This window comes from Carettochelys insculpta, chromosome 1, assembly GCF_033958435.1.
Source record: "Carettochelys insculpta isolate YL-2023 chromosome 1, ASM3395843v1, whole genome shotgun sequence".
Classification (NCBI taxonomy): domain Eukaryota; kingdom Metazoa; phylum Chordata; order Testudines; family Carettochelyidae; genus Carettochelys; species Carettochelys insculpta.
The window spans coordinates 167,884,325-167,909,590 of NC_134137.1; the positions used below are offsets into that span (position 1 = coordinate 167,884,325).

The 25,266-nt window shown below is 40.2% G+C and overlaps 1 protein-coding gene across 2 annotated transcripts in view; it reads right to left on the reverse strand.

Moving 5' to 3' along the window:
- Positions 1-25,266, reverse strand: part of MED14 (mediator complex subunit 14) — a 59,774-nt gene that overhangs the window by 17,932 nt on the left and 16,576 nt on the right. For both annotated transcript variants that reach the window (XM_074995003.1, XM_074995012.1), the window contains exons 9-21: positions 23,861-24,011; positions 21,411-21,522; positions 20,521-20,646; positions 19,456-19,534; positions 17,057-17,216; positions 16,446-16,640; positions 13,325-13,459; positions 12,767-12,843; positions 9,140-9,300; positions 8,907-9,053; positions 8,714-8,805; positions 7,146-7,298; positions 479-748 (exon numbers count right to left, since the gene is read on the reverse strand). In XM_074995003.1, coding sequence (XP_074851104.1) covers positions 479-748; positions 7,146-7,298; positions 8,714-8,805; positions 8,907-9,053; positions 9,140-9,300; positions 12,767-12,843; positions 13,325-13,459; positions 16,446-16,640; positions 17,057-17,216; positions 19,456-19,534; positions 20,521-20,646; positions 21,411-21,522; positions 23,861-24,011 — 1,858 coding nt within the window. The remainder of the gene's footprint in view (positions 1-478; positions 749-7,145; positions 7,299-8,713; positions 8,806-8,906; positions 9,054-9,139; positions 9,301-12,766; positions 12,844-13,324; positions 13,460-16,445; positions 16,641-17,056; positions 17,217-19,455; positions 19,535-20,520; positions 20,647-21,410; positions 21,523-23,860; positions 24,012-25,266) is intronic.

Sequence of the window (25,266 nt, forward strand, 5' to 3'; positions counted from 1 at the left end):
AATTTAAAAAAAGTTGTTCTATTGTTTACCAGCACAACTGAACACAATTATTTTTAAATTGCTTGACAGCTCTACTTAGAAGAAAGTTACCCATTGGCCCCTGCTGAAATGTTCAGCTATGAAAAATGGGGAAAAAGTTCCATTAATCCTAAAATATCTTTGAATGTAGCTTTGGCACAAGATTTAAGTGAGCTTTAACAATGAAAGAAGCCTGCAGTGTCTGCATTATTATTATTAAGTTCATTCAGGAGGGGAAAAAAAGTCTCACACTGAAAGCTAAGTTTCTTGTTGGTCTCTCAGACTTAAAAATCAATTTAAATATATTGATTTATTCTCTTGTAAAACAGAACATTTTGTCCTCAAAAAGAGTAAGTGCTGTAATTTCATACACAGATGAGCTTTTCACCTAAAGCCGGTCTCATTAGGCACAACGGAACCACAAGTGATGCTTCCATAACATTCCAGTAAACACAATTACCTTTAGTCCTGGGGCAGGATAAAAACCTTCCACTATTTTACTATTGTCAAAAAGGCTGTATGCTCCATCACGGATTGCCACTACCCCTCGGCTCCGGCAGTAGATGTCAATGCAGTACATATTCCTAAAAGCCAGCCTGATGTGTGTGGGTGACTGTGGCAGGATTGAGAAACACTGATAAGCAATGTTGATGCGGTGAGTCAGACCCAGCATTGGCACAGTTGGAAGTTTGTTGATGGCAACTAATGGAGCCTGAGTATCAAACAATACCTGTAAAAGAACAGATGCTGAGAGATCAATTAGTTTCCAATCAATCAATCAGAGTCTATTTTTAAGGGAACCAGACCTAGTCTACACTACAAAGTTAGGTCAATGCAAGGCAGCTCACCATGACCTAGCTGCACAGATGTTTAACTTGGATTTGCTTCCCACCAACATAACTCCCCTGTTACATTGACATAGTAATACCACCTCGAGTTACAGTTAATGGACTGAGATCAGTGCAGTGAGAATGTCGACACTAAGTTATTTATGGTGAACTTAACAGTCCTCCAGCAGCAGACCCACAATTCCTGACACTAACTGCTCTGGTCACAATTGTGAACTGCACTGCCCCGGAGTCACAAAGACCAAAAGATACCCCTCCCCTTCAAGCCATGAGAATTTTAAAAATACCGTTTCCTGATTGTCCATTTTCCACCTCTCCAACCGTCTGTTTTTCTCACCCCTTAGGCAGAGGGACCATGCAGAGTAATGTACTTTTGTACATAGATATGTTCCTTGAATCCCCCTCAGTGATCTTGGTGAAACTTTCCCAAAGTTTTCTAGCAATGGCACCCTCATTTCTTCTTCCATTATTGGGTACTCTCTCACACCAGACACACACAGGTTAGCACATACAAGTCTGAGTGGCTCCAGGATACAACCCACAGGATAAATGTATCAGCTGAACACTCACTGCCACCTGTAGTAAGTGTTACCAGTACTCAGTGCCTTTGCCATATGCACAATTTCATGCAACCAAGCAATTACCTTCTCATTTCTCTCACATCTGGGAGGTGATACCCACCGTGGGTGGTGCTGTGAATGCAAAAGCACTCTAAGCAAAAGAATCAAATAAGCATCGTTACTCTAAAACTTTAGGAAAAGACGACAAGGAACTTCTGAATCTTAACTTTTGCTGTTATGACTATACTGACAATGGTACTGCAGTGTGTTTTAACTCCTCCAGCTGCCACTCTGGCCTTGAGGGGCTTCACCCTTCACATTTGCAGAATGCCTAAACCAGATAAAGAGGAGAAAAAGGATGACTCTGGATTACACATTCAGGGGCAGCCTTCAAGTCAATGCTACATCAGACTGTGAGCCAATAGCCGCAAAAAGAAAAGAGTGGAAAGGCAAAAGACCCAAGTCTCCCAAAAGGAAAAGGAAAATATGACGATGAACCAAGATGTAATGAGGCTTTTCCAGCAGCAAATAGTGATGCTGCAGATTCTTGTGGCCCTACAGGTGGAATAATCACAGGCTCACCTCCCTTTGGTGTATGCAAGGAGTTCCATTACGACACCTTCCTACGTCCCTATCAACATTCCACCTGGTTCCTGGCTCCCTGCCTCATTATGACCAGTGCTGGTCAGCTTCCTGGCTCCCACAAGTGGAGGGGAGCTGGGAGCCAGGCTGTCACCTGGTCCCTGGCTTCCCTCCACTCCCTGGAGCCAGGTCAGCCTGGGCCTTGGTCAGTTTCCTGGCTCCTCCACCCTGCGTGGGAAATTTGACACATGCAGGGATAGCAAGAACGCAATCCCTGTGTAAGCTGGGGGTCTACTGTATTTGTTGACTAAGAAGTAGACAAAGGATGGATATTCAGTATTAGTATTACACAGCGGGTGTTCTGTAATTTCTTCCCATGCTCCCCATTCCTCATCCATTGTACTGTAAAATAAAATACCAAAATAAAACAACTACCCAGAATTTATAAAATCATCATCAACTGTGGGCTCAGCACCTGTTGGTGTCTGATGCCTCTCTCACTATTTCCTTCCATCTTTCCCTGTCCAGCGCAGAGTGGCTTATTTTCTGTAGACTAGCTCTGCACCAATCTACTATATCATCTATCCATTCTCTGTGAGGTCTGCCTCTCCTATTCAAACCATCCATTATGCCAAATACCAGGGTTTTTATTTTTCGCTCGTCATTCGTTCTGCAAATATGCCCAAACAGTTGTAGCTTCTGTTTTATAACTTTCTGCAGCAGGTTTTCTTTCAGCTGTACCTTTCTATATAATTCCTCACTGGTTACCTTCTGCATCAATCCTGTTCTCAGCATCTTTCTATAACAACTCCTTTTGAATGCCAATATTCTTTTGAATCTTTCACTATCACCCATGTCTCACATCCGTACAACATGCTGCTGAATACACGTTTTCAAGATGCTCAGCTTTGCTCTTAAGCTAACTGCTTTGCTTTTCCAGATCTTATCCACCGCCTTCAAACTTGCTCTTGCTTTCGCTATTCTACTCGTGATTTCCTTCTTACAGTCTAGCTCATGTCATGTTGTTCCCCAGATATATGAACTTCTCTACATATTCTAGTTCAATACCATCTACACTGGTTTTCCTTCCTATTTCCTTATCTCAAATACCATTGTTTTTGTTTTATCAATGTTCATAATCAGTGCTTACCACTTCCCTTCATTTAACACCTGCACCGTTTGCTAGCTTCTCCTCATCTTCCTCAATGATAATTATATCATCCATGAACCTCAAGTTGTTAATTCTTTTCCCGTGCACAGATACCCCTTCTACCTCTTCCTTGATCTTGTCCATCGCCCTCTCCAGATGTGCGATGAAGATACTTGGTGATATTGGATCTCCTTGTCTTGTACCTCTACTTGTTTAAAACCAACTTCCCAACTCCCCGCACGTTCTCACCGCTGCCTCCGCATTATTATTGACATCCTTCACCAACTGTATCAGTCTGCTATCCACTCCATATGATTCCAACACCGCCCCAGTCACTTTCTGATCTATAGTGTCAAATGCCTTTTGAAAATCGACAAAGCAAGCGTATACGTTCTTGTTCTTTCGTCAAGCTTTCTCCGCTATCAGTCTTAGTGCCAGTATCTCCTGCATGGTACTTCTATCTTTTCTGAACCCCGCTTGCTTGTCTGCTGTATGTTCTTCTATCTGCGATCTTAATCTCTCAGTCAGCATCATCATCAGCACCTTACCTAGATGACTCGTGAGGGCAATCATTCTGTAGTTCTTGCACTCCAATGTACTTCCTTTCTTGGGTATTGTCACTAGCACAGAACTCGTCCATTCCTTCGGCGCCTTCCCTTCTTTCCATGCTATATTACATGGTCAGTGTATTTCCCGAATCATGCTTTCTCTGCCGTATTTGATCATCTCTCCCGTGACGTTATCATTTGCAGGGCTCTTTTTGTTCTTTAGTCATTTCACTGCTTCTTCTACTTCCTCCTTCGAAAGATCAGCCTCGCTCTCGATGGAGATGTCTCTTTCAGTTCTTCAGTCAGTCTTGGGTTCAACTGTGCTTTGTATAGATCAGTGCAATCTCTCATCCATCGCTGTACAATCTTCTCCCTGTTCATGAGCACTTCTTCATTCTTACCTGTAATCGCCACCTGCTTCGGTTGCCATTTCCTATTCATATTCCTAATTTGTCTTATACACCTCCCTGGTCTTACATTTGAAGTAATACCTGTCTATATCTTCACATTGCTCCTCTAACCATTTCTCCTTATCCTTTCTGGCTGCTTTCCTTACCTCGTTGCATTTCACCCTATATTGCTGTTCTGCCATCTCAAAAACATCTCTTCTGATCTTAACGCTCTCTTCTCTTGAGCCAACTTCAGTGTCTCCTGGGTAATCCACTTCTTATTGATCTTTTCTTCTTCTGGAACAGTCTGCTCAATTGCCTCTTCTACAGCAGTTGATATCCCTGCAATTCTCTTATCTAGGTCTTTCTCTGTGGCGATATTCTTAATCTTCTCTTTGAGAGCTGCTCTGTATACATTCCGTTTCTTCCTCATTTAGCCTTGCCACGTCTCTTCTTTTCTTAAACTGTCTTACATTTTCTTTTGGGTTTTATCTTGATGTTTGTAATCACTAGACTGTGGTCTGAGTCTATATCCGCTCCTTGGAAAGTTTGGCACTGCTGTACTGATATTATCCATCTTCTTCTTATAAAATCGTATGTATCATGTTCTTGGACTTCCCATCATTTGATTGCCACGTCCACTTCCTACAGTCCTTTTGTTGGAATCTCATGTTGCAGACCACCATCTCATGCTCTGTAGCAAACTCTAGTAGTTTCTCACCTCATTGGTTTCTTTCTCCATATCCAAACCTTCCCATGACTCTCTCCCAACCTTCGTTAACTGTTTCAACCTTTGCATTCCAATCTCCTCCGAGGATCAACACATCCTTCTTCGGTATCTCCTCCACCGTCTTTGTAGAGTAGCCCAATCTCTTCCTCCGTACTGTCCGACATGGGTGCATACACCTGAAATGGCTGAGATGTTGAACGGTTTTGCTTCGAATCTCGCTACCATCATTGTTGCACTCACCAGTTTGTATCCTAATAACGCTCTTCTAGCTGTTTTGCTAAGAAGGAATCCATCTCCTGCTTCATGCTTCATTTCGTTTCCTGACCAAATGACGTCGCAACCGCGTATGTCTCCTGGTGCTGTCCAATGCATCGACCACTTGTTATTGTACAGTGTGATAACTCATAGGATTGAAGAGAAAATGTAATAATCATAAGTGTACATGCACTGAAAAATTAGTAGGTGCATTGAGACTTAAATTCATAGATGCACTCCTAACAGGCCTCAAAACAGTACAATGCAGTGCAATACTGTGGGTCACTGTTAAAGTGACCTTTCAAAGACTCTCTGGTGAACAGCTCCACACTGAGCTCTAACCATCCTTCCATCTGGCTGTTCAAACTCAGCAGGCAGCTGCTACACCTCTGCCCTGTTGGCAATTTTTTTTTCTTTTGCTTCATTGACATTACGCAGGGCATGGCAGGCAGATTAAAACCAATGGGATGGGTTTTTTTCACTGAGACCCACTTTTGAGTAACTGTCACCAGCATCCAACTCGTCAATCTACTAAAAATGCAATGGCTGAAGTTTTATTTGGTGCTGCTTCATGATCCAAGGATGCAAATGGTAGCCTGGGCCTCCCATGATAAAAACTAGTATTTCAGCAGCAACAGTAAATCACCAGTTGGGAAAGAAAAGTCTCTGCTTGCAGCCTTCTAAACAGTTCTGTGTCCTTAAAAATGCAAGCACTTTCCCTGAGCAGCCAGCACTTATGCTGATGAAATGTTTTCAGTGAACCATCAGTGCTTGCATAAGAATAAAAAAAAAAAAAAAAAAAAAAGAAGCTACTTTTGGACTCTTGGACAAGGTGGTCTGGTGCCCAAACAGCAGTGTGTGCACAGACTACTGCTCCAGTGCAGTTCAGGAACCCCACAGCTGCAAATCTATTCATTATGTCCTGCAGATTGCCAGGAGTCACAGTGTTGCACAGCAGGAGATAATGAATAGCTCTGCCACTTGCATCACAAGAGCCTTGAAAGCAGATTTTCCTGCTTCAAAATGATTTCCCACTAACCAATAGCAATCTAGCGCTGCAAATTTCCACAAAGTGATCGGCACTCCCTTCCCCCCATTATCAGTGATGCTCTGACTGGGCGTCCCTGTAATGGAGGGATGGGGGAGCTTGGCACAGAGATCCAGGAACGTGGCCTTGCACATATGGAAGTTCTGCAGCCACTGCTCATCATCCCAAACCTGCATTACATGATCCCACCAGTCAACACTCACTTCTTGAGCCCAGAAGCAGCACTTAGCTCTTAGCAGTGGCGCTATGAACACTACCCCATCAATGCTGTATCGGTTCTTGCTGTCCAACAGCAATCAGTCAAAGCAACTGTCACAATCTCTGCTGATTCAGTACTTCTCATGTCTGCACAACTACCAGAGGGTTCTACTATTGCAACACGTATGACAACAGTGCAGAGACATGCAGGCTCCATGCTTCTGTCAGACAAGGCAGTCAGTGAGGAGCACAGTATGAGTTCATAGGATTTTTACAAAAGGTGTGAAAATTATGGGATAAAGATGGCATTATGAGATGGAAACAGCAGCACACTGGGAAGCCAATAGCTTGCTCCCAATTACTCTGCAACATGTTTCTGTTTTGCCATACATTACTAAAGTTTCCCAAAAGAGAGTGTGCTGGACAGTTGCAGATTGCACACTGGGACATCCATCCACGGTGCACCACACTGTCCAACAACACAAGCGCTCTTGATGAGTATGTGCAGCTCTGATGCAAGAAGCCAAGACTATCTGTGCACAAGCAACATGTTAACTGCAGTGGCTTTATGCCAGTGTAGTGTGCATTGACCCAAATTTACAGTGTAGACATGGCCTCAGAAGAAAAATAAGTCATGAAGCATAAGCAGCCCCGACCACGTCCTGTACTTCCTCAATCAACAAGAGCCAGCCGTAATTTATTAAGGACCAGATTTTGATACCCTTGGAAAAGAAACACAAAACATCAGAATCTGGGCCTTACTCATCTCACACGTTTCTAAATTCTATCTTATCATAAACAGAAATAAAAGACAGTTACCTGTAATAACTGGACCACATTTGGTGTCTTATTGAACATCTCCTGAAGCTGGTGCAGGATGGTGTTATGACAGTTACTGCAACCTGAATTTGGGCCAACTGTTCCCAATGAAATGTGGAATTTTTGATGTATGGAATTCCACTGAATACTGATCTATAACACCAAGTAAGAATAAATTAAATCTTAAAAACTGAAATGAGATTGCAAGCTTTGAACCAGAAACTGAAAATTTCTCATATGTAAATTAGCGATATTAATGATCAACCAGTTAACTAGCTGGGGCTGGAGAAAGCCTCCCCTCCCACATGGCACGGGCAGGGGACTGCTCCTGTCCTGCAGGGCCACTGCACGTGGGGAGGGAGCACTCCAGCACAGCCAGTGCAGTCCCCAGTCTGCAGCAGCCCTGGGGTGCTGTTGAGGAGGCCACTCCAGCCCAACCAAGCTGGCCCTCCACTGCGGACAAGGGCTGCTCCAGCTGGTCTGCAGCATCCCCACCCATAGCACACTGGGCAGTGGTATCCAACAGAATTCATCCCCCGCCCCCATCTCCCACAGAGCCAGGCATCAGCCCCCCTACCTCTCCCGGCAGAGCCAGGCACCAGCCCCCACCAACTGCCGGAGACACACGAGAGGCCCTGCAGCTGGAGACACACACCAGGCCCCCCACAACTGCTAGGCCCTGCACCTAGAAACGCGTGTCAGGCCCCACCCCCAACTGCTGCGCCCTGAGGCTGGAGTCCAACCAGCTGCTGCCACCTCGCATTTTCCCACAAAGTGATGGGGCATGTGCAGGGAGTGGTAGGCGCTCCATTCGCCACACTGTGGTGTCCCATGGCCAACGGGAGGCATATCGGACACTGCAGGAACTGAGAAACAGGGCTGTGGACAGGGGCTGCTGTGGCTCTCCAGCCCCCATTACAAACTGGTTCAATGGTTAAGCAGTTAAATCTGATGTGTAACCAGTCAGCTTATTAAACAGGATTTTACATCTCTAATGTGAATAGAAAAGTAACTGAAATCAAAATGCCATGTAGGAAGTTTGCATAGCTTTCTGCAAAAGTGTTTTTTGATTTTTGTTAAGACTTTATCTAGGAATTCCCCATGAGGATGATTAGTGAGGGAGGGTGAGAAAAGGCAAGTATAAAAAGAGACTGGGCTATTTCCTTATTATGTTAGTTCAAATGGCCATGGTGAGGCTAAGGGGTTCTGAGTGTGGGAAAGTGTTTTACAACTCCTTTTTGAATTAAAAGAGGGAAACATTTTGAATTTCAGAAGTTTTGTCAGAGCTTTTTTTTTTTTTTTTTTTAAAAAAAAAAAAAAAAAAGACCACTTTCTGTCCATAACTGTCCTCCTGCCATTTTACACACTAATTTTGCAAATATTTATGCATCAAACAAATTAATATGATCTAACATCCATTACTTACAGATTCCCTGCTTTTCTTAATCTGAATATTTTACTGTTCTTTAAATAAGGTGGAGGATTTTTTGCTTAAGTACCAAAAGCTCTCAACCTGTATAGTTTGTTTTCGAATGCAGCTTGAGAAGTTTACTAAGGGAGTTACTTACTGAGCTTCCCTTGGTAGTTCCATAGCAAAGGATTAGCTTGCGGTAGTTGTAAACACGGACCTCTGAGAAAACATTTAGGTGGTTGGGTATTTCTTTGGAAAAGGGGGAAAAAAGAGATTGTGTGAGAAAGCTTATTCATTTACATAAGATGCAATAACAGTGTAAAAAGAAAGAAAGAAAAAGGTTTTTGTACCTGGCAAAGATCGTGCAAACTCCAGTACACATTCATACAGTCGAGCAATACTGTTCCAATCATTGAGGAACATCTCAACAACTTTTCGACCACCAACTGGTTCAGACAATTGGTTTTCATAAGTCAGGTAGACATGACGTGTTGGCCCTGTAGCATCAATAATTATTGGCATTTGACAGAGAACACAAAGAGAAAGAAGTCACATCTAGAAAAAATTGTTCTGCAAAACTAACCTTGTTCCCTGGAAGATGTGCTGTTAAGTGGACAATTTGCAAATATCAGCTCAGCAACCCATGTACGGTTATTTCTACCTTGTAATCGGAAAGTGCAATCAAGAAGAGAACGGTCCAGAGCCTTCTGGGTTTCCTCACTTGTACCTTTACATGGAGGAATTCTGTCCATGAAGAAAACAGTGCACAATTATGCATCGAATGTATGGAATGCCAGTCTTAGAACGCAAATAAATTACAAGCAAATTCTACAAAACATTGTTAGATGAGGGACAGGTCTGCCTCAGACCCACCTACAATCAAACTATGGTCAAAGTAAGTACTTCGACAGAGCTGAATTCAGCCCTTCTGGCTAAAAATAGAACTTTTCCGATCAGTTCTTTCAAAATCAAAATAGTTAAAGCTGCACAATTCGAGATAGACATTATAAAGGTGTTTTATCAGTATAGTTTATTTTAATTACAGTCATATGAAAAAGTTACATTACAATAGACAAAAGTGTTTCTAGGATGGATATAAACACTCCTGTTTCAGAGTATAAGCCAGTCAATAGCTGAGGGAAAGCTTTGTAAGCAACTTCCCCTAACAAGCAATTTCTCCATGGCCATTTCTACATGTCACTTTCTCCAAAAGTGGCATGCTAATAAATGGCCCGAAATATGCTAATGAGGCATGGAGGTAAATATCCCACCCCTCATTAGCATAAGGCCACATGATTCAGAGTCTAGAAGAAGCAATTCCAGACTCCAAAACAGTGTGGCGAAGTGTGGCCCCTGGGGGAACTTCCAGAAAGATGTACTCCTACCAGAGGTCCCTTCTTCCCGAAAATTTTCAGGAAGAAGGGGCCTCCAGAAGGAGGACTTCCTTCTAGAAGATCCCCCAAGGGCCACACTTCGACACACTGTTTTGGAGTCCGGAAGAGCTTCTTCTGGACTCCAAATCATGTGACCTTATACACTAATAAGGCACAAGGAATTTACATCTGCACCTCATTAGCATATTTCAGGCCATTTATTACATGCCACTTTCAAAGTGGCATGTGTGAAACGTTCTGTGAGAGATAGAACACTGAACCAATACACCACTGGCATAACGCAGCATGGCAATTCATACGCATGGCTCGAGCCATGACTACATCAGAGAACTCTCCTCAAAAGCTAACATTACAGAGGTCACCTGGAAGTGCCCAAGCCAACTGTCTCTAGATATTAGGATCTGGGGGCTACCAGTATTCTCAGTGAAAAGCCTTGAACTAAGGAATTAAGTTTCCCTCCTCTGCTCCACGAGAGCCCAAGTCTGTGGGCCTTCAGGGCATACCACCAGGGACTCTGATGAAGCACACAAGCTTTTGCTAAAAACAAGTGATTTGAGAGCTAAGGAAATAAAAATTGCTAGTTTCTACAGAACATCCCTTTCCTTTCACTGATTGAAAAAGCTAAAGTAATGTTAACTCCTGTGTGCCCCAAGATATGAGAAAAAGCACCGTGTTGAATTTAAAAAAAGAACAAAGTAGTATAGTTCAAGAGAACCATAGGCTTTTATATTAAAGCCTTCACCTGAAAGAAGGATGAGAAGGAAAATGGTAAGAACTATGGACTGAATGCATTAGTATAATTCACATTCCCAGAGAGAGGTACTGTGAAACCTTCCAAGCCAATGTTGTAGCCTCCTGACTGCTAATGCACAGAGCTCTGCATAGATGAAAATAGCCTATCTGCAGATGCGGATATCCAAGAATAGACATCGGTATCTACTGATCCGCAGGGCTTTACTCTCAAGAGAAACGGCAGCCAATGGAAAGGAATGTGGCCACATCACTCCCAGGAGCCAGGGCCACCTGGCGGTACAGCTGTACCAACCCAAACTGCATTTCCTGTCTGGGGCTGTACTACGCTGCTGGTGGCAGGGCCAGGGGCACTATGAATCATAGAATATTAGAACTGGAAACCTTGAGAGGTCATTAAGTCCACTCCAGGACCAGGAGCTATCTACATCAGACCTGAAAAACATTTGACTAACCTGTTCTTAAAAAATTTCCCATGATGGAGTTTGCTACAACCTCCCTAGGCAGTTTATTCCAGTGGTTAACCATCCTGACGTTTAGTAAGTTTTTCCTAATTTCCAACCCTAAACCTCCTCTGCTGTAGTTTAAGCCCATTGCTTCTTGCCCTATCATCAGAGGTTATGGAGAATAATTTTCTTCCTTCTCATTGTAAAAACCTTTTAGGTAACTCAAAGCTGTTATCATATCCCCTCTCAGTCTTCTCTTTTCTAGAATAAATAAACCCAGTTTTGTCAATCTTCCCTCGTGTTTCCTTGACCTTCAATCATTTCTTTTGTTCTTCTCTGGACTTTCTCCAATTTGTCCACATCTTTCCGGAAATGTTGTACGCGGCACAGAGAAGAGTGGAAAAATTACTTTGTGTCTTGCTAAAACACTCCTATTAATACATCCAGAATGAACTTTGTTTTTTTGGTTTTTTGCACCATTGTCACATTGTTGACTCATACTTAGCTTGTGGTCCACTATCACTCCTGTGTTCCTTTCTGTGTAGTACTCCTTCCTACACTCTCATTTCCAGTTTCGTATGTGCAAAACTGATTATTCCATTCTGTGTGGAGTACTTTGCATTTGTCCTTATTGAACGTCATTCTCTTAACCTCCGTCCATTTCTCCAGTTTGGCCAAATCATTTTGAATTATAACCCTATTTCCAAAACGTTTGCTAACCCTCCCAGCTTGGTACCAGCTGCAAACTTGACAAACATTCTCTAGGTCACTATCTATATCATTGATGAAGATACTGAGCAGAACTGGTCCAAAAACTGATCGATGTAGAACCCTACCTTTTATACCCTTCCAGCATGACTGAACATTGATAACTACATTCTGAGAACAATTATCCAACCAGTTATGCATCTACTTTATAGCAGTCCCATCTATGTTGTATTTCAATAGTTTATAAGAATGCACACAAGACTGTATAAGATGATTTACTTGTACATCCGCACTGCTGGGAGAAGCTGCTGGTATAGCAACTGTCTCCTGGCAGAAGTGAGACCCCTTTCTTCTCCATTGGCTGCTGTCTCTCTTGGGAGCAGAGCCTGTGGATCAGCAAACACCAATGTCTATCTGCAGATATCTGCACCCACAGGCAGACATTTGTATCCCAGAGTGCTCTACCAACAGATATTCAGGGAACCTGGGATATAGGCTATTAGTAGAATGGCAATTCCTGCCAAGGATTCAAACAGAAAATGTTAAGTTAGCAGCGACCATTCAGATAGCTCTGGCTGGAACAAGGAAGGACAGATCATCCCTTCTAGATGCTGTGAATTTGTCACGTCTGGAACAGACAGAGACTGTGCCCCTTAGCTGGTCAATTCCCACCTATAAACAGACACTAGGATTGGCTATTTAAACAATAAAGGGCAGTACATCCTTTTCCAACTCTTCCCCTCCCCACTCCAGGTCACATTACCTTAATGACTGGGGATGTAAGATAAACAAGTGTTTAAAATGAGAATGCCTTTCAAAGTTTAGAGCTGCAAGGTGTCAAACTCTTCCAACGTTCCTTTTCCTAATATTGTTTACGTACTTGATAAAATTAAGTGTATAACAATATCTTACTTTAATAAACGTATAGCATGGCTGAAGCCATCTCCTTCTACCTGTACTCCTTGATGTGGAATCTCCATGTTAGACAACTAAAGAAAAAGTAAGATTTCATTAAGTTGTAACAAAACCAATCTCACCGATGGGTTGCGGCAGGGGGAAGCATGCACTTTGAAAGTGTGCCTCTTGCTCTAAGGGACAGTCACATTCTGAGCATGAAAAATTGAGATCACTGGCCTGCACACTACAGTCTTTTGCCTCCCCTCTTGACATGCCACTCTCTCCTCTGTTCTCTCTTCACTTTCTCCTGTCTCATATCCTGCCCTTCCCTCTCCCAAAGTATCAACAGTGGCAAGGAGCCACAGCTCAATTCAGATTACTGAGTTATAAAGCACTCAGTGTCCAGCCTCAGTTGGACCATGCAAAGAGATTGCTAACATTGGCCAGACACGTATTTTGAACAGAAGGCAGAAGGAACTAGAGGGAATAGTATGCAGACACATGGCCCCACATACAGATAGATCAATTTATACAAAAGAAATTCCAGGAAAATTTCAGTCTCTTAATACTTACCTCCATACGAAGTCCTATAAATGGCATATTTGTGTCACACATTGCTACAAGGTGAGCTAGAACTTTACTGAAGGCACACACTTCTCCAGACCGTTTTGGTTTCTTAGATTCTATAGAACATGGATCACCAGACAACTAGAATTGAAACAGAGGAAGATAACATGCATTAGCTTATTTGGAATAAAATAGTCACCTTCAGAAAGGTGATAATGCAGAACAGATGCTTAATCAGCTGAGGTTTTAAATGAAATACTCACTTAGCACTTATAATTATTTTTAAAGGTTCTTTACATTAGAGGACTCAGTTGGGTTCATTTAAAACCATTTTATCATTTTCTCTTGCAAAACAATTTAGAGTTTAACACACTAGCCAATCTTCCTTGTATAAACTGGCTTGCTGTGTCCACACATGGCACTCCCCACAAAATGCTCTGGGCATCCTGAAGTACCTTCCCATGTAGTGATTAGACTAATTCCTCGAATTAAGGGGTTGAGAGCTGCAATCCATAGCCCCTTACAATGCTTTAAATTCCCCCTGAACATTCGCTTAAGCTACCAGGCTTCAAGATACCTCCTACTTACACCTTTTACATATTCCCTGTACCATTGAAATTTATATGAAATACACTAGGTTTTGCTCAATAGTCACAATATCTTATTGCGTTTGCCCCTCCTTTCCCTCATCCCTCCTCACTGTCCAGTCATCCTCAATGCATTATATCTGGTTAGTTTGTAAACCCCATCAGCAGATGATAGCTGGGCACTGCAGCACAAATACAAAAACAAGTCTTATAAGCAAGCATTTTAAATATAAAATATGGTATATTCTGTAAAACAGAACACTTTAATGCATAAACATAGCTGATATTTTGAGAATTACAAAGGCTCCCAAACTGTCACAATTACACAGCAGGACAAGGGTCTACTTAAGAACTGCCATAAGGAATGTCCCACACCAACAAAACTTACTGAAATACACTTGAAATAATCAGGAACTATCACACTCAGCCTGTTTGTTTTTAATGAAATAACAAGTCTCACTTAAAAATATACTTTACACATCTTTAAACATAAGGCCCCCAAACATTCCACATTATAGGGTATGTCTACATTACAATTAGACACCCATAGCTGATTTGTGCCAAATGACTTGAGCTTGGGGGTCTGTTTAAATGCAGTGTAGCTGCTCAGGTTCAAGTTGGAGCACCAGCTTTTGCACTCTGACACACATGAAGCTCCCAGAGCTCCAGCTACAACCCAAGCCCAAACACTTATGCTGAAGTTCAACAACCCTACAGTTAAGCCCAATACAGCTGGCACGGGCCAGCTACAGGTGTCTAACTGCAGCACAGAGATACCCATAATCATATAGGAACCAGAAGCTGAAAATTTTGCAGCTCAGTACCCAGCAGTAAGTTCCACATAGGCAGACTTCTTGCAGGGGTTCCCATAATGACTTCAGCAGGAATTTGTCCACGCACATCTCAAAGTAGGATTAAATTCTTAAAGTTTTCAACATTTATATTTTAAAAAAGCACTGCGAATCAGGAAGATAAATGCTATTCCGTATCATAGATAATCTAGGTACAGTAAACTCTTTCATATCCGGCCACTCTGGAACCAGGAGGTTGCCAGATATCCAAATATTCTGGGTAATAGGGAGGTAGTATCTACCAAAGCGTAACACTAAAGAAAAACAAGATTAGATATTAAGAAACAAACAAAAATGTATGCAAAGTATTTTATTTTCCAACAGCAGTAGTATTGTACACTGAAAACTTAAATTGTATTTATTTGTATTTACTTCCATTACATCTTACTTATGGAAAATATACCTAAAATTTACTCATGGTTAAAATGCCCGTTACTTGAGAGTTCTGGATAACAGAATGCCAGATATGAAAGAGCTTACTGTAGTACAAAACCACCAAGTTAAAAACTGATCAAGAGGCCATTAATTTTTATTACATTTCACACAGTCATCACATTATTAATTAGAAAATTTACACTGCAGAACTGAATCACCTAAAACCAAAAGTTTTCCATTTATTCACTTCTTGTGAAACACCTTCCTAAAAAGCTATCTACATATACACACCAACAGTAACACAAGACAGCATCGAGAAAGACTACTTTAAAAAGTAAATTGTTAAATTATACTTCTAAATGTATACAAACTCGTGATTAAAAACAAATTGAGTATCAGATTCAGATTTTATTATAATATTATCAAAACAAAAAAGCAGTCCAGTAGCACTTTAAAGTCTAACAAAACTATTTATTAGGTGATGAGCTTTCGTGGGACAGACCCACTTCTTCAGATCACAGCCATACCAGAACAGACTCAATATTTAAGGCACAGAGAACCAAAAATTTTTGGTTCTCTATATTTCCCTATTTATCCTATTCCTGGTTCTCCCAACCTTGATGACTATTTTTGGTTCTCTGTGCCTTAAATATTGAGTCTGTTCTGGTATGGCTATGATCTGAAGAAGTGGGTCTGTCCCACGAAAGCTCAGCACCTAATAAATTATTTTGTTAGTCTTTAAAGTGCTACTGGACTGCTTTTTTGTTTTGATAGTATGTAGACTGGCACAGCTATCTCTGTTACTATTATCATCATTATGCTGCCCTTACCTAAAATCTATTTTATTTAAAATAAATATGTGAGCCCAATTTGTCAAAACTACCAGTAGTAAAGTCAGAATGACTTAAGGCCACTAATTTTCTTATATTGTTGCTAAAACAAGAGATGCTCACACACACTGGAAGGGTATGACTAAATTTCATCAATAAAGTGAACATATTTTGGAATAAGGTAGGGCGAGGATTTAAAGCGAAATTGCAATAGCTACTCCAGAAAAGCTAAGTAGCTTATTACAATGTAGCTATTCCAATTCATTTCCATAAGTAGACAAGCTCCAATTGTTGAGACATGTAAGTTATGCAACATTTCAGATATGCCATTACTAAAAATGGCAGCAATCCTCAACCTGCATCTAGCTTTGAGCTGGGATAAATTAATATTTTAGGTACTTATAATTCAGCCACAACCAGACACTATTCACAGTCCTAGGGCAAGCACGAGTTTAATGTCTGCTTCCATACTGGATTTACACACCTTGCGCTTGGCACCACTTTTTGCTTGTTTTCCACTTTTTGTGTCTCGTACTAACTCCTCGACGTTTGGTTTGAATTGCTGTAGTAAAAGTGCAGTAGCAGGGCTGTCATCTCCTTCAGGATAGCTCACTGAGAGAAAATGATTTCTGTACTCCAGTTCTGTGGGGTTGCCAGGAACTTCAAACATCTCTACCACCTATATTTAAAATATAACCATCATTTTGAGAAGAAGTTGAACAAAATTTTTAAAAAGTTAAACGACATTAGTTAGCTCCATTTCCAGATGCTATTTTGTCTCATTCTAAAAAGTGATATATTGTAGTAGAAAAATGACTTCAGGAAGCAAAAAGTGAGATCAGCCTGATCGGAAATAAAAGGGAAGCTTGAAGGTGTGAGGGGTAATAAAAATGGATTACATTCATGTAAAGTTTGTAAACCACACTGCTTAAGACACAGACTCCAGGAGCTAAAGAAATGGAAACTAGGCATTTAAAGCATTCATCACTGATACCCAGTATGTGATGCTGAATTTACCATTAACAAAAAAAAAAGTGTTTGTTATGCTTCTGCCTTCAAGCACAAAGTTCAGACAAGTATTTTCCAGTTACTTACAATGTAGTACTGTGGAAGGCGAGTGAGTTTGATAAACAATTTGTGCTTGGAAAGGTTTCCAACAGGATGGCTAGCATAATTAGCTAGCTGCAATGTTTCACTGGTCACAGTAGGCAGATGTTTTATAGACTGTTTGCATCGCTGCTGTCCAAGCCAAAACCTTGGATTAAAAGAAAGAAATTTTAGTGCTTTGAGTTCCTTTGTATTAGGATGCTCCACAACAGCACGTCATACAAGGTCATTATCAAATTAAAAGTCAGATGCAAACTGAAGTGAAAATTAATTATACTAGACCAACAATAGACTTTTTACAATTAGATTTAACTTGCCCCTATTTATGCTTATATTTTGTCTCCCCCAGCTTTATCATGATAATTCAATTTTATTTTCTTATAGTCTATTTCATTTTTAGACTCTTATTGCTGCAACATTTGGATTTCAAAGAATACATGGAAGAGTTCTTTTATTTAAAACTTATATTCAGTGAGATTTTACTGGGCATTGCTGGAAACATTTCTGCAGAATCACAGAACACCTTAGAAAACCCCGTGGCTACATCTACACTAGAAGAATCTGGCTACAGAAGTTAGTGTTGGAAGAGATGTTCCAACAAAACTTCTGTCAACAAATCACATCTACACATAAAAGTGGACCTATCCTTTGAGCCACTCAGTCAACAAAAGGGCCCACTGAAGCATCTACACAGCTTTTTTGTTGACAGTTTCTGTCAACAAAACACATTGTGTGTGTTGATGTTCTGCGAGTTTTGTCAGCAAAACTCTCTAGTGTAAATGTAGCCTGTAGGTTTTAGTGAGTTCACAAAGTGGTCTCTTCCAACTTTACCATAACCCATTGACAAATTTTACTGAAGGAAAAAAAAAAATCTTACTTCAGTATTCTGGCAAGCAGTGCCACTATTTTTAAACAGACACTGACACTGCGCTACTCTGTTACTTTCTGCCACTTTCTAGCTCAATTACATGAACTTGAAATGTCAGGATGAAGAAGGCCTAACCTATACAGAAGGTATTACAGTACATTTATCCTAACATTCTGACTCAGCTTCAGTTTGATATTTGAGGTATTTACAATTTGATTCTAGTCACAAAAGCAAGATTACAAGTCATGGCTAGGTCTGAGAATGAGCAGATATGTACAGCTTGATTTTCAGACGTACTAAGCATCCAATTTCTGCGGTCTCCAGCTGGATCTTTGGGTGTTCGCAACTGCTACAGATCAATACAATAATCCCCAAAAGTAAGACTGCTGGGTCTAATGCCTGTTTTAGAACAGAGGATAACTGCCTCAAGGATTGCAATTCTATCTTGCCCTTCTGTTACAGATCACAATTTGTAATACAGGAATGTTGATAATTTTTCAGAGCTCAAGACAGTATGCTGGGAGTTTTGGGAGCTTTTCTGGGGGGAGGGGTGAGATAGAATTTTTTTTTCACCTGGCTTTAAATTGTATTTGTATAATTATTAGTCAGTGGGTCTTAGGAGACTCTAGGAACATGAGAACATATCTTTTATTGAGTTAATATATTAGTTTAAAATTATTAGATGCCTCAGTCTTAGAGCTTCAGAAGACATTTAACCTGTAAGCTAGAAAATACCTTAATGGCATACATTGATCAAAACTGAAGTGTTGAAATCATTGGATAATAAATGGAATACACTATGCTGACCCTAGGCAACTCCTGTTCCTTCCTTTGGAGGATTTGGGGGTTTTTTGTGTGTGTTTGGTTTTGGTTTTTTGTTTTGTTTTGGTTTTGGGTGGGAGAGGGGCAGCAGAACCAGTGACATTCGATTATGTAAGAACAGGGGAGACAGGGAAAAAGGACTGAGGAAGATATGCACATACGGTGAAATTTTTACTCCAATTAAGTCAGTAGGAGCTGGCACAGATTTCATCTGGAGACAAGATTTCACACATACCATGTTATGAAGGCCAACTACAAAGGAGCTCTCTGTCCAAATACACATGAAGAGAGATTCTTCAGACAGTAGAGGACAGGAAAGGACTTTGGAGTCTATCTCAAGGAAATTAGTGTGCTGGCTATATCCTCATCTCTCTGGCTGGGAATAAAGTCTAGGGGGGTAGCCTTGTTAGTCTGTAACTGTAAAATACAACAAGCAATTCTGAGGCACCATAGAAATGAATACATTTATTAGGTCACGAACTTTTGTGGGTAAAACCCACTTCCACTCCAATTCACCTGATGAAGTGGGTTTTACCCACAAAAGTTCATGACCTAATATATTTGTTAGTCTCTAAGGTGCCAGAAGACTGATTGTTACTAGTTGGTATAGGGCAAAGCTCTCTCTTCCACAATGCTAAAGAACTTAATAACAGCATAAGAATATTTAAGTCAAATGAATCATTCCAAGATAACTTACTTGAGCTGCTGAAGCCAAGGGATAATGCGTTTCACATCATCATTGACAGACTTCTCTATGTCATCCAGTGTCAGTTGGTCTATAAAAATGATAATTATTTAAGTGAGCAAAAAGTCTAATATCTATTTTATAAACTGTGGAATTTGGACCTGAGTAAGAAACAACTTCTCGTATTCCCACCTCAGTCTACACATATACTTGCATTTACACACACAAACATACACACAAGCAAGCCATTCTGAAAAGCTAACCTACTTTCACTTTTCTCATACACTTTGAAACAAGTCACCATAACCTGTTAGACATACTGTGCTGAATGTACATGCATACAGGAGCAAAATCTCAAAGTCTATGAGGTCACACCAGGTGGCTATAAAGAGTTCTAAATGAAATGTGAATTAAAATCACTCCATGCAAAAAAACACACTGCACAATCATTATGAATTATACAAAAGATGCAATTAAATTAAGCCTATTTAATGTGTATTGTAAGAGGGTTTAGTATTCTGAATATCTTAAATCAGGGTTTCCCAAACTTTATATAGTTGGAACCTGTTTCTTTTCAGTACCCTTTTTGTGGCCCAAAAATATAAACACACAAAAAACCACAATGAATGAAAAGTGAATAAATTTTCACTGTTTATTATTTATTCACAATAATAATAGTACATAAGTATTTTATATCAAGATACATATTATAAGTGCCTAATTTGTTATTACCTTAAATACGCAGGAAAATACAAAATGTACCAAATTAACAGGATTGTGTGCAATAATTTGAATATTTTGTAAAGGACCGGTATCTTTTTCCCCCAGGGACTAGTACTGGGCCATGGACCACACTTCGGAAAATGATGTCTTAAATTAATTGCAAATCCAGACACATTAAGGATGTGTAAACTTACATACCTAAATTTAGAACAAGACTGCAACATTCACTATGTAAGCCTTATTCATCCACACAATTCCATAATGTCAGTGGAATCACATGAAATTCATGCACACACTGGAAGCAAAATTAGAACCTTTGTAAAGTATTAAGTACGACCTATTTCACCTACTTACCAAGTCCATAAAGCATTAGTTGGAACACCCCAGAATGAAGATCTACAAAAATGTGAAGACATTCTGATCGACCACATGGCTCCAAAATTGGAATAACAAGAGTGGGAAGAGCCGTCTCAATGAATGCTAAATAAAAATTAAAATTACTACATTGTACATGATGTTCTGCCCACTTTGGTAAACAATGGCACAGCACAGTGACAACCAAAATTAGAGTTCCAATCTTGCTCATCCATATTCATCTCCGTAATCCTCACTTGTAAATAGTCAAACCAAATTCAGCAGGCCTATTTGCACACTACCGCATCTCATGCAAGCGAGGAGTTGCAAAAATAAATAAATAAGATTTAAAAAAAAACAAAAAAAAACAAAGCAGCCCCTATGCTGAAACAAGGTTAATGTTGGACTAGCACCCAGAAAAGCAATTTATAGTTAAGCAATTTATACCCTAATATATATATTGGTATAAGGATGAACAAAGAACACTGAAGACCATACCAAATTGCTATCCATTTCAACAGTGTTGGATCTGACCTAACCGCTCAGTTGAAAGGCTACTTAAGTCACTGAAAGAACTTGTATTTCTTTTTGAATATAAGAAGTTTCAGAGTAGACTGCTTCAATCCCGCTATCCAAAATACAATGTACTACAAACTTGAGCTTCTGTACTATATGTAAAAGGTATTATCTGCTGAGAACGTTAAGTGCACAAACTTTCCAAAGTAGCTATTGATATATGATGACTTGAAGTCATTTCTTGCAGCATTTGAATGTATTTTATTTTTATAAATTTGTCATTAAGCTGAAATAAGCACTGAGAAGAGGGACAAAGATAATAAAGCCATTTAAATGCACAATAAAAGAAATGCAGTAATCATAAACACACATACAATTGTCATTAACATTGTAGGTCTTAAGGATGGCTTTCAGCTCCTGAAGTTTCTGATGAGCTCTTGCATGTACACTGTCTATTAAGAGTTTTTCTATTGATAAGTGGTCAATCTGTAGAAATAAAATTACAAGAGCAAATTCATCATAGAAATCAAGGTGCTCCAAGAGGAACTTACAATACATTTGAATAAGACTTTCTAACTTTACAAGTGAACATTTTAGACTGAGTCACTGTACAATTGTCAATGACCCTTAATACACCATTTGTACCCACAATTGAAATATATCTGACAACATTAAAATAACCTTAGCTCTGCCCCTAGTGCAGCAACTTAACGTTGGAAGGATAACTGGGGGAGAGACCACTAGAAGAACTTACGGCTTGCCTACAGAGAAGAGAGTCACAAGTTATAGTGATGTAACTGCCTATGTGGACAAACTTTATTTCAGACCAAGAGTGACATTTTTGGCACATCCTAAACCACTTCCAAGAGTCTAAAACTACCCTGAAATATGATCTTGTTATACAAGAATACAAGTGTGTCTGCTCAGAGTTACAACAATACTACTACAGTGGTTTAGAATTTACGCTTTTGCTAATACTCCAGCACGTAAGACTAGCTCTCGGAAACAAATCTTACCCATCCATAACAAAGGGTTTCAACTCAGTGACCAATAGCAACGGCACTCCTTTCTCATAATCACATATTGGATGACTCCAGTTTCTTCTACAACCATACAAAAACCACAAATATTGTACAATACCCTGCTTAGACAAACCACTTAAAGTCATCAATCTCCATTAAGACTCTACAGATTCATCTACCTGAAGTTTTTTCTTTGTTTAGCCCTTTTTAACTATTTCACTGTAAAACTATCTACAGTGATTATTATGCAATTAACAGTAAATACAAGAGTGTGTGTAACTCTTTGTACAAGCTCTCTAGACTCAGATCATCAGGTTAGAATTGTGAGGTGAAGTGAGACAGGATATGTCTACATAGCAAAGTTATTCCAAAACAACAGCTGTTATTTCAAAATAACTTTGTGAGCATCTACACTCTGTGCACACTATTTTGAAATAGTGGGTGTGTTATTTCAAATTTCATAAACCTCACAGACGGAGGAATAAGAACTATTTTGAAACAGCTATTTCGAAATAGGTGCTATTAAGACATGAAATAGTGCTATTTCTAAAGAAGTCATAATGGTGTTCAATGGCACTATATGTCCAGACATTCTATTTCAACAACAATTTTTGTGTGCAGCGATGTTATTTCAAAATAAGCCATTTCAGAATAGCTATTTTGAAATAATCCATTTTAGAATAACACTGCTGTGCAGATGTAGCCCCCGTGTACAGTAAATCATACACTCTTTATATCTGTTCTGAAGACAAAGTAGAAGGAAGATACATTGTTACATCAGTGGCTATCAGCCAACCACTGTACTAGTGTCTAAACTTCTTAAAACACTGGGGGTGCAGTATCCTTCATTCTTACAATGAAAGGGTTGACATGATCAGGAATTAGGTATGAAGAGAACAAAGAATGGAAGATAAGGGGCTAGTGTTAACATCTAATGTTACAAGAGGGACACAGTTAAGGTTTATTTTGTACTGTAAAGATTTCTCACTTTAAGGATGTTCATGACACTTTCAGAATCATATATGTAACCTCAGTAAACTATTTTCTACTGCTTTCTTTTTATGGTAAGTACCGGTATCAGCATCTCACAGTTTGACTTGACAAGGAAATTATAAAAAATTTAATTACTTAAAAGTTCAGGACAACTGAGATCTGTTTTGCCAAACTTAATTAGTACCATGTCAATGGAAGTTACCAAAATAGAAACTACAACCGAACAGGAACGGGGGTCAGACCACTCTGACTAGCCCCATATATTTCATTAGTTTAAGATCAGGAGCATTACTAGATTAAATATTCAACAAAACACACACATGACATTATCAAGGTTACTGTACAGAATCAAGTTTTACATTTCTACTGATTATATACTAATATTTTAGTACAATATTTATAAATGTAGGCCAAGGTTTTCAAATGTGACTAGTAGCTTTGGGTGGCTAACTTGAGACACGCTGAAGGGGATTACTTTAAGAGGGCAAGCAAGCACAAACTCCTGAAAATTAGGCCCTTCAACGTATCTCAAGCTGCATAATCACTTATTCCTATTTAAGCTTTTTGCCTTTTGTGATATATTACATGAGGGATTTAAAAATGTGGTGATCTCTGAAACATACTCCAGATCAGCAATTTGTGGAGGTCACAAAAGAAATAGCATCTAACTTAGAACAAAAGAATTTGGTACTGAAGTAGAGTTCTGAACTCTTTAAATTGAATCTGATAGTGAGACCATGTATCAACTCAATATAGTTAAAATGGTTGATTTAAAAAGCTCAGTGCCTGCTGTAGCTGGAGAGATTTACCTTCATGGCTCTTTCCATTAACCTGGAATCACAAGATGGCAAGGGAGGCTCATGGAAAATTTGCAAGGGTTTTGAGACATCACTCTCATCAATTTTAATCGTGACCTTGTGAAGAGATGCAGTGCCTGTTTTCCTCCCAACCACCTGTTGGCTTAAAATAAAAAATATGCAATATTAAATAATTTTATATTTTAAAATTAAAGTCTAAAGATTATTCTTGCTGAAGCACTCCTAACCAGTGGCAATTTTACAGGCAGCGAAATCACAGTGAGAAGCAAGACATTTTTTTAAGTGGCCAATACAGGCTGAACCTCTTTAATCTAGAACTCTCTTGTCCGGCAAACTCCATTATCTGGCATGATTTTAGTTAGCTGGATGACCACTTATCATGGGTGTGGCCAAGTTTCCCGTGGTCCCATAAAGTTTGTTTCCAGCCACGAGTCCTGGGGCTCTTTGTTCTGGGCTGTTATTTAGTTGTAATTTACCCCTAAATGTCTTTTAAGAGTCCCATAAGCATTTAAAGTGTTGGTGATGCTGCTAGACAATATGATCCCCAGCAAATTCTCTCATCTGGCACTGGTCAGGTCCCAAGGATGCTGGTTTAGAGAGGTTCAATATGCATTTGATTGCAAAAGCCCTGTACAGAAAACATTAAGCCAGCTGTGCTACATTAAAAGTGATTAGAAAAATATAGTGAAAAAATGAAATATTTAAACTCATCTTACAAGATTCACTGCTTCCAGGATATCAACTAAGATCTCAGATCAGAGCATATTAGATTTCTGAATCAGAACCACACTGAGTTATGCTAGTTAATATATGGCACCTACATAAATGTGGTTCAAATTTCTGAGATATTCAGCACACACCACTCCCACCTAAGTCAATTTAACGTGCAGGTGGTTGGCATTTCTGAAGTTCAGACTACATACTGGCGTGATTAAATATGGCAATAGAGGAGACCTAGCTTTCAAAATGCAGGTTTGAAAAGCCAGGCCTAAGTTTATTAATTATAAATACAGCATGTAGCGAGGTGCAGAGGCCTCCCCTGACTCAGAGGCTGAGGAGGCCTCTCAGACCTGGGTGGGCAGGCCCAGAATACCTGTGCCCCACTCCCCAGAGAGCAGCACCTGGGACTGGAAGCACCAGGGGCAGGGCTCGAGGCTCATTAAAAGGCTGGACTCTGACCAGACTCCTGGAAACCGGAGCTGGGGGACCCGGGCCAGACCGGCAGGCTGGTGAAAGCCACTGGCCAGCTCCCCAGCCAACCCAGGGGGCCGCAGCCAGCCTGCTGTTAGCCAGGTACCCAGACTTTCCTGATCTACCGGGGCCTTTGGCAAACCCCCACCCCAAGGCCCCGCTGGAGCTGGAGAGCATGCCCGTGGCCAGCTACCCTAGGGACCCAG